Source organism: Poromitra crassiceps (assembly GCF_964638095.1).
Source record: "Poromitra crassiceps genome assembly, chromosome: 8".
Taxonomy (NCBI): Eukaryota; Metazoa; Chordata; class Actinopteri; order Beryciformes; family Melamphaidae; genus Poromitra; species Poromitra crassiceps.
Genome location: NC_139629.1, coordinates 20195958 through 20205957, shown reverse-complemented (window position 1 = coordinate 20205957; position 10000 = coordinate 20195958). Strand labels below are relative to the sequence as shown.

At 47.0% G+C, this 10000-nt stretch overlaps 1 protein-coding gene across 4 annotated transcripts in view; it reads right to left on the bottom strand.

The window, feature by feature from the left end:
• Positions 1–10000, bottom strand: part of fnbp1b (formin binding protein 1b) — a gene marked incomplete at its 3' end in the record, with an annotated part of 122776 nt that overhangs the window by 57136 nt on the left and 55640 nt on the right. For all 4 annotated transcript variants that reach the window (XM_083642146.1, XM_083642145.1, XM_083642144.1 and 1 more), the window contains exons 3-4: positions 8676–8732; positions 7824–7971 (exon numbers count right to left, since the gene is read on the bottom strand). In XM_083642146.1, the coding sequence (XP_083498272.1) occupies positions 7824–7971; positions 8676–8732 (205 nt within the window). The remainder of the gene's footprint in view (positions 1–7823; positions 7972–8675; positions 8733–10000) is intronic.

The following is a 10000-nucleotide window of genomic DNA, read 5'->3' as shown; positions in this document are numbered from 1 at the left end:
GAAACTATCGCAACAGAGAGAGAAAGGCTCAATTGTGGGAGCAGATTGGCTGTTGAGCTAAATCACTGTATGTGTGTTGTTAGCTAATGTTAGCAGTCAGCTATCAAGCTAGCTACCGCACTGAACTGACGTTACTTTCACACTGCTTCCTTGCATATTGTGCGCTGAGATCAGCGCTCCCCAGCGTACTTCCAGCGTTTAACCGTCAGAAAAAGAAGCTAGTTGGACACATGGCCTGACGGCTCCTACACAACGCCCGCTGCTGCAGCTTGGTTGGCTGCCTTGCTGTATTTCCGTCTTCAATTGCTCGATTTCGGTTTTGGCCCCTCCTCTCGTCTTGTCGCCTGCGATGTCCTGACGCCAGGTATCCCAGCATGCTTTGCAAGCTGGTGAGCGACAAGATGGCAGCGAGGGAAGAAGGGGCATTTCGAAATCGACCAATTGAAGACGGAAATACAGCAAGGCAGCCAACCACTTGACAGGGCGAGTGCGAGTACATGCGAGTTTATCGCTTAGGCTCGCGTTTGGTGAGAAGGGGGCCTGAGGAGGAGAGGGGAAATCATCCAAACGGCCTCTGCTGCTCTGTGAAAAATCCTAAGAGGAAGGAAAACCTTGCTCCCACACAGCACAGACACTTTACTTTTCAGTTGACTTGTGCATGTGGGCGTATGAAGAAGAGGTGCATATTATGTACATTTGCACGCCCTCTGTATTGCGTACCTTTCAAGCTGAGCCTGCGAGTCATTCATCGACATGAGCTAACACACAGGAATGTGCACCTGCAGCCCTGCGCAATCCGTCAACGCACAGATAATGATGGGAAACTAGAAGTGGCAGCGAGACGTCCACCATAATACACAGACGGACGATTAAACCCTATGAAAATAGCACTGCTGAGACACTTCTCCTCATGTTCAGGCCATTAGGCCACCGCTCAAACAGGCTACAGTTACACAAGGCATTTATGCCAGAATCAGTCGGGGATCTGGGCTTCTGCATGGAGAGACCAGGGCAGGACGAAGAGCCAGTGATCAGTAGGGCTGGGTTCAAAAAATCGATTCTCTGATTTTTAATCGATTTGTACTTTAATCCTCGATTATCGATTCATATGTCCAGAGATCGATTTTCTTTTAATAAAAAAATAAAATAATAATAATAATAATAATAAACAGGCTAAAATATTATGCTGTGTGTGTGGTAGTTGAAACATAGTTTCAAGTTGACGTTTATTTATGTTTGTAGTTGAAACAAAAACATAAATACTGTAGGCTACATGATTGGAAATGTTTGATCATTAATATCTACTTTTAGAAATTATATAGGCTGAAATCAAATCACTGTGCATAATTGTGAAAGTGTCTTTATTCTTGATTCTTGAAATTTGAACCAATACCCAGCTCTAGTGATCAGGTCTCTCTCTCTCTCTCTCTCTCTGCTTCCTATTGGTCTTTCCATCCAAAGAAAAGGGGAATTGGAGGCCATTCCTCCAGAGAGACCCTAGAGCAGGGATACTCAACTTGCTTTGCCCGGGGGCCACTTTTGTGAAATGATAGAAGGCCAGGGGCCAGTTAATAAACAATCAATATACATTTTTCTGTAGCGGATTGTAGGTTTTTGGGGTGTCAGCCGGAGTTTAGTCTGACAATGTTGTGCACACCGGATAGTTAGTTAGGTTAAGTTAGTTAGGTTAAGTACATACATAAGTGCCTGGGTAGCGAGCAGACGGCGGTATTTGACAATTTAGCAGCTAAATCATAGATTATTGAAAGATATTCCATATTCCAGACTGAAATGCTATAACAGAAGTGGAGTATTGGCCAGAATGACATGAACATTTGTAAAACTGCACTGTAAAAAAATAAAAAAATAAATTGCAATTCCATCGCGGGCCGCAAGTTGAGTATCACTGCCCTAGAGACATACAGACCTCCTGTAGGCCGCTTGTATCTGACTCCCAACCTCCAACAGATAAACGGAGACAGTGTCCTCATCACTGTTTTCAGCTGGCTTTTCGGTAGATGCTATGTTATTTTTCTTCTGCTCTAGAGATGAATGAACAGCTGTCTGACTGCAGCAGGATCAGATAGATCAACACCAACAGATATAAATACTGTATGTGCTGCTGCTGCTGCTGCGTAGTAACAAAGGGAGAACTCCATATATTACCGAGACACCTAAAAAAAGAGTGTGAAGGCTAATCGGCGGTCTCGCTGAGCGCTTAAGCATCTTCTTAATCAGCCCTCATTAGAGGAGACAGCTCAGCCCTGTGATCATCAGACCGCCCGGGCGGGTCAGCAGCACTATGCTCACACAGTAATATCTCAATATGACTCCTCAGCACTAACACAGGCCAGTGAGACTAACACTCCTCATCCCATATTAACCCTGTCTGCTCACAGTCACTATAGCCTGGCTGCTACACTACTAGGGGTGGGGGAAAAAATCGATACACCATGGTATCGCGATATTTTGCCTGACGATATTGTATCGATATTTGGACGCCAAGTATCGATAAAAAAAAGAAAAAAAAAAAAGAATTGCAGGCCATGCCATGCCAGGCCACTGGGCATCTGCCCAAAGCGCCCGATGTTGCAGTCCGCACCTGCAATGGTGTATTGAGTCCAGAGAAGCTTAATAATGTAGCCTACGTGTGGGGCAAAAACAAAACAAAACAAAATAACACTGCATGTTTTACTCCCGGTGAGGTCAAGGAAAAGGTAGGAAAAGGAGTTAGACAATATATCGAAATATCGCAATATTCACTATATCGCAATATCGGCAATATCGCAATATCGCAATACTATCGTATCGTGACTCAAGTATCGTTTTAGTATCGTATCGTGGGCATCTGGTGATTCCCACCCCTATACACTACTGTAGGCTTAGTGGTTCTCAACCTGGGGTCCAGGGACTGCCAGCCAGCGGTCCTTGAGGTGCTTCCAAAGGGTCCCCAGCAAACTGATGAATTGTTCAACTTCACCACTATTTTATTTACAAGACGTTAACACAATTAGACAATGCAGAAGGCTGACTGTTCTGTTCAGAGATTCACTGTTCTCTCTCTACCTACAATACAGAGAGCGATGGAAGTCTGGATAAAATCAAATCACACAATATAAAAATCACACCCAGGTGTTCACAGATCTGGGTCCGAGAGACAACATCTCATCAAATTGGGGATCTAATGTGGATTAAATCAGGGTCCTTGATATAAAAAAGGCTTGAAAATATTTTTAATCAGTGCAGCTGTAGGCCACAAAGAAGCACTGCATGATACCTTGCTGGGCTCATTATATGTTGTTATATTAATTGATATGCCTTTGCGTTTGACTTATCATTTTCCTGATGCGTAATGGATGCACTAAATTAAGTGTGGACATCTTGCATGACGTCTAAAGGGTCTAACTGTAAAATCAATTATATTCCCTTCTCTAATCAACTAAGGAAATCCTTGATGGAGACATTCCTGTGTGAGACTGACCCTGCTCTCACCTCCTATGCCCAAGAGCGGAGCTTAGCATGAGGTTCACCTGGGACGACAGAGGAGGGAGATGAGCTACAAAACAACCAGGAACCTGTCCCACACAGTGTCCCCGTAAGCTCCCACTCCAGCAAGGAGGGGCAGACCTCCATCCTCCTATAATCCCTCCGTCTCCGTCTCTGTCTCTGTCTGTCTCCTCTGCACAGCACTGTCTCACATAAATAGAGTCCAAACAAAAGGCTACACTACGGAAAGCATTGTGAGTGCTACTTAAATATTCATGTGACTGAAATCAGCAAAAAGAATGAATGCCAGTAAGCCATGAAAGTCAGCAAGCTCAGCTGCTTTATCATCACTAACACTTTCTTACGATTGATTCTCGGCCCTTTTCATATCAAGGACCCCAAATTTACTACAGCTTAGAGCCGTGGAGACCCATTTGATGAGATGAGAATCTGAGAATATGTTTATTTTATTTTTTATTTTTTAATTGTTGCACGTTTAAAAAAAGAAATACAACCCCATGTTTTGTCACTCAAATTAACACGCTGACTCTGAAACGTTCATCCGTCGTTCAAGTTTTTCGAACAGGGTCGATTTTCTGCGTTTTTCGCATCAGTCAAACAGCCTTTTGCCAGCTGTTTGACCCATCTGTGTTCTCGGATCATCACGGATTAAAAAACCGCACTGTGTGTAAAGACCTTAACTGAATTGTAGGTAGAAACATAACAGAGAAACAGTCCTTCTACATTCTCTCCACCCTCTGCCGATCTGGGGAGAGCCGTAGACTAGCACCATGCTTCCTCCGACACGCAGTTGCCAGCCGCTTCTTTTCACCTGACAGCGGGGAGCTTCACCGGCAGGACGTAGCAGGTGGGAGGATCACGCTATTCCCACCAGTTCCCATCCGCCCCGACCGACCAGAGGAGGCGCTAGTGCGCCGACCAGGACACATACCCTTACGGCCAATCGTGCCTGTATGGATGCCCGACCAAGCCGGAGGTAACACGCGAACCTGCGACTCTCGTGTTGGTAGGCAGGGAATCTACCGCTACACTACCCGGGCACCCACTACATTCTCTACTTCTAGTGACTGAAATAATTAAGTTTAACAATCCATAATTTTGCATAATTTTCCCTCTGACACTATCAGGTACTCCTGGTAGTCTGCAGACGCCACGTTGAGAACCACTCGTGTAAAGCAGCGGTTCCCAACCTTTTTTGTACCGGTAGATAGTAGGACCGGTAGATACATGGAAAAAAAAGTTGCGGACCGGTTGTCAATTTTAATGGTTTTAGTTACGTATATATGTACTCACCAGGTGGCAACAAAGGGTAAATAACAGCCTTTTGTGTTGTACTGTATGTAACCTATACAGTATTTATGTTTTTGTTTTAACTACAAACATAAATAAACGTCAACTTGAAACTATGTTTCAACTACCACACACAGCCTATAATATTATAGCCTATGTTTATTTAATTATTATTATTTTATTTTTTTTGGGACCGGCTCGTGGCGGGGTACCAAATGCGTTGCGGCCCGGTACCGGTCCGCGGCCCGGTGGTTGGGGACCACTGGTGTAAAGGACTCACTATTAAACACTGAGTGTAAAACACTTTCTGTAAAAAAGAGAAAGAAATGTGGGGGGGGCGGGGGGTATTTCTTTGGAGCCTGTGTTTGCTGAAACAGAAAAGTCCATAGATAACATTTAGCCGGGAGGAAACGCTTCTGAATGTATGTTTGTTCCACGCTTTAAGATAAAAAGATCCTCTGTCCATGAAACCAATTAGACACAAAAGATAAGTCGGGGGCCACGTTATGAAGGGAAAAGCCTCTGAACTGGCTCACTGAGGAAACACACTGTTGTATCTCAAGCTCAGGGAGAGACTGACACGGGACAAGCCCACAAGATGAAAAACATGTAGCCGTGGTATGAAGTGAGAAAACACAGAGTGCAAAAGCTGGTGAAAGAGATGGTAGGAGCGGAGGAGATGATGAGAAGGACAGAAGCAAAGGAGAGAATATGAGAAGATAGACACAGAGAACAAAACAAAGCAGAGGAAAAGAGGGATCGTCTGCTTGGGGGACGTGCAGAGAGGAGTGTAGAGGAGGAAGGAGAGGGGGTCAGAGTGGCATCCTGCAGCTGGAGGGCAGGGGCCTGAGAGCAGGGGGCCCGCTTGCCTGAGGACCCTCTAGTACAAGGGCCAAACGCTCGACACTAGACAGAGACCCCAGCTACGCCAAGCCAAGCCAAGCCAAGCCAAGCCAAGCCAAGCCAAGCCAAGCCAAGCCAAGCCAAGCCAAGCCAGAGCAGGCCCTGAGGGGGTGGAAGACTCCTCTTGAAAATAACAGAAAGACAGTCAAGCGCTGGAAATCCCCTTGCTCTCTGTTTGTGTGTGCGCTCGCAAATCTGCTACTACATTCAACAATTATGAAACAGTTGATCCACGACAATCCGTAGCCCTGTGAAACCATCCTGGTAACTTGACCTCCGCCGCCCACAGTGATCTCAGCGGGCGGGAGTACTTGCCTTTGACAGACAACTCCCTCAGCCAATCGGCGTCGCCAAATCTACACGGAAGAACGGCGAAAATGCCTTTTCTGCCCCAGAAACTCTGCTGGTGTTCTTGTTTAACTGTTGTTAGTGAGCCTATTTCTGCAATAACTGCACTTACGGCTGTGTTTACTAACGTCAACGTTAGCGCTTGTTGCTTCGGGAAACGCCATTACTGTTTGGCTAGCCGCGGCCCTAATTGGACAGTTACGTTGTCAAACGACGACCCCCCGACGTCCCTGATTGGCCCGGTTACATTCTAATTTCTGGATGTCGCTGGGGGGCGGGTACAAGTCCAGACTGATCCATGTGAGTTCACATGATCGGGATGGTTTTACCAGGCTAGACAATCTGTCCCAAGACTTAAGATCAAGAAATGGAGGCTGAGGAAGTAGGGCACAACTAAACTGTTGACACCACCAACAGAGTCACCAGTGGTGCGCACATGCACACAACAGCCTAAAAGGACATATGAGTAGCCTGCTGATTTTGGTTTTCCACTCCAGTTCCCTCAGCTGGACTTCCGTGACACCAGAGTCCCACGGCAGATTGTTAAGAAAGTGCTTCCCTCCCTCCCTCCAGCTGAGTAAGGACTCCTCTCCTCCAGAGCTTCACAGATGAGACGGGACATGCTTCCCTCCCTCCCCCCAGCTGAGTAAGGTCTCCTCTCCTCCAGAGCTTCACAGATGAGACGGGACATGCTTCCCTCCCTCCCTCCAGCTGAGTAAGGTCTCCTCTCCTCCAGAGCTTCACAGATGAGACGGGACATGCTTCCCTCCCTCCCTCCAGCTGAGTAAGGTCTCCTCTCCTCCAGAGCTTCACAGATGAGACGGGACATGCTTCCCTCCCTCCCTCCAGCTGAGTAAGGTCTCCTCTCCTCCAGAGCTTCACAGATGAGACGGGACATGCTTCCCTCCCTCCCTCCAGCTGAGTAAGGTCTCCTCTCCTCCAGAGCTTCACAGATGAGACGGGACATGCTTCCCTCCCTCCCTCCAGCTGAGTAAGGTCTCCTCTCCTCCAGAGCTTCACAGATGAGACGGGACATGCTTCCCTCCCTCCCTCCAGCTGAGTAAGGTCTCCTCTCCTCCAGAGCTTCACAGATGAGACGGGACATGCTTCCCTCCCTCCCTCCAGCTGAGTAAGGTCTCCTCTCCTCCAGAGCTTCACAGATGAGACGGGACATGCTTCCCTCCCTCCCTCCAGCTGAGTAAGGTCTCCTCTCCTCCAGAGCTTCACAGATGAGACGGGACATGCTTCCCTCCCTCCCTCCAGCTGAGTAAGGTCTCCTCTCCTCCAGAGCTTCACAGATGAGACGGGACACCACGCTGCCATCATTCTCCACTATGACTCAAAGCCCTGCAGGTCCACCGCTCGAGCAAATCGCTTTATAACGGCGAGGAAGAAAGTGACTTCAATGTTTAAGAATACCGTGTGGTAGACCTCGATCTTTGTAAACTGACTTAAATAAGAGAGAAATAAGCCTTTAATGAGAGAGAGGCCATGATGTTTTTGTTCCATATAAAGGAGCCGGCCGGTCATGTGCTGCACTTCTGGCAAGCCTTTGGGTGCATCTATATTTACTCAGCAGTGGAGAATAGGATACGCATAGGGACTGTTCTGCTCACTTTCCTGTAGGGCAGCGCGTCTGTTTTCTCTTACAGGACACATGTCCTCCTACTGTCTAAAGTCAACATTTGACTTGAAGCATGAAGGAAGACATGACGATATGTGCTAGAAATAATACATCAGACGTAGAAGGAGGACAAACTCAGAAGACGTCTCACCGATTTCCTCTCGCCCTTGAGGTCCTGCAGGTAGCGCGACAGCTCGCCGATGATCTGAGAAGTCAGGTTCTCCGCGATGACCTCGTGTTGACCGGCGTAGTCATTCAGCTCGTTGAGGGTGGACAGGAAGGCTCGACAGGAGGTGTACCTGCTCAGAACACAGGAAGTGACGTCAGAGGGCCAAGATGACAAGGTCATTAGTGAATCGATGTGCTTTTTGTGGTTCAAAAAGGAAGATATCGGCGTGCTGTTGTAGGGCCGTACCAAATAGTTTGAAGGCTTCATTCATAACGTTGATAGATTTCTGCCCGGTGTTTAGGAACATCAACGCTATTAAAAATATATAAATAAATAAAAACACATCTGAGTTGCGGTGACGAATCCGTCCGTCCAGAAAAAGTTCAACTGGGTTGAACTTTCCGTCTGGAAATCTGACAGAGACAGATGCATCATCAGCGCTGCCCGGACAACGGATAGCTCTCATTGAAAATTAATTGAAATGAACGGAGACGGACAGAAATCCTTTAAGTCAACTTGCAAAGTCATTTTCACTGTTTATTGCAATTTATGTCATAGCATAAAGTTGCTATAAGCCTAAGGGCGCGATTATGATTTCAGAATTATTTTATGCCATTATTGGAATTAGTCTATAGTACATGTATTTATGTTGACAAAACTGATGAGTGATATTCATTTAAAAAAGTTATTCTGATGACATCATAATATATGACGGCAGACATCCGAAGCTTCATTTGAAAACCTCAATAGAAGCTTTGAATGTAAAAAATAATAAGAAATGACATTTGGTACAGTCCTAACATGTTCAGCTATGTCTTAGGTCCTTCAACGTACTTGTTCTCCTCATCCTCTCGTGAGGTCTTCTTGGGTTGATACTTCTTTGATAAATTCCTGTGAGGACAGAAAGGAAATTGTTTTTGTCAGACATTATTTACTATGTCTTTACTAATACCACAGCCTGCAGATAGGTACACTGTTCCCTGATGCTGCCCTCATACCAGCCAGTGCCAAAGTATCATCCACCACAGCCTCCAATCCAGCACAGTGCTTTCTCCTGCATGACCATAACTCTCTTCTCCTCCATGACCACCCCTCTCTTCTCCTGCATGACCATAACTCTCTTCTCCTCCATGACCATAACTCTCTTCCGCTCCATGACCATCCCTCTCTTCTCCTCCATGACCATAACTCTCTTCCGCTCCATGACCATCCCTCTCTTCTCCTCCATGACCATCCCTCTCTTCTCCTCCATGACCATCCCTCTCTTCTCCTCCATGACCATCCCTCTCTTCTCCTCCATGACCATCCCTCTCTTCTCCTGCATGACCGTAACTCTCTTCTCCTCCATGACCACCCCTCTCTTCTCCTCCATGACCATAACTCTCTTCTCCTCCATGACCATCCCTCTCTTCTCCTCCATGACCATAACTCTCTTCTCCTCCATGACCACCCCTCTCTTCTCCTCCATGACCATCCCTCTCTTCTCCTGCATGACCATAACTCTCTTCTCCTGCATGACCATCCCTCTCTTCTCCTGCATGACCATCCCTATCTTCTCCTGCATGACCATAACTCTCTTCTCCTCCATGACCATCCCTCTCTTCTCCTCCATGACCATCCCTCTCTTCTCCTGCATGACCATCCCTCTCTTCTCCTGCATGACCATCCCTCTCTTCTCCTCCATGACCATCCCTCTCTTCTCCTGCATGACCATCCCTCTCTTCTCCTGCATGACCATCCCTCTCTTCTCCTCCATGACCATCCCTATCTTCTCCTGCATGACCATAACTCTCTTCTCCTCCATGACCATCCCTCTCTTCTCCTCCATGACCATCCCTCTCTTCTCCTGCATGACCATCCCTCTCTTCTCCTCCATGACCATCCCTCTCTTCTCCTCCATGACCATCCCTCTCTTCTCCTGCATGACCGTAACTCTCTTCTCCTCCATGACCACCCCTCTCTTCTCCTCCATGACCATAACTCTCTTCTCCTCCATGACCATCCCTCTCTTCTCCTCCATGACCATAACTCTCTTCTCCTCCATGACCACCCCTCTCTTCTCCTCCATGACCATCCCTCTCTTCTCCTGCATGACCATAACTCTCTTCTCCTGCATGACCATCCCTCTCTTCTCCTGCATGACCATCCCTATCTTCTCC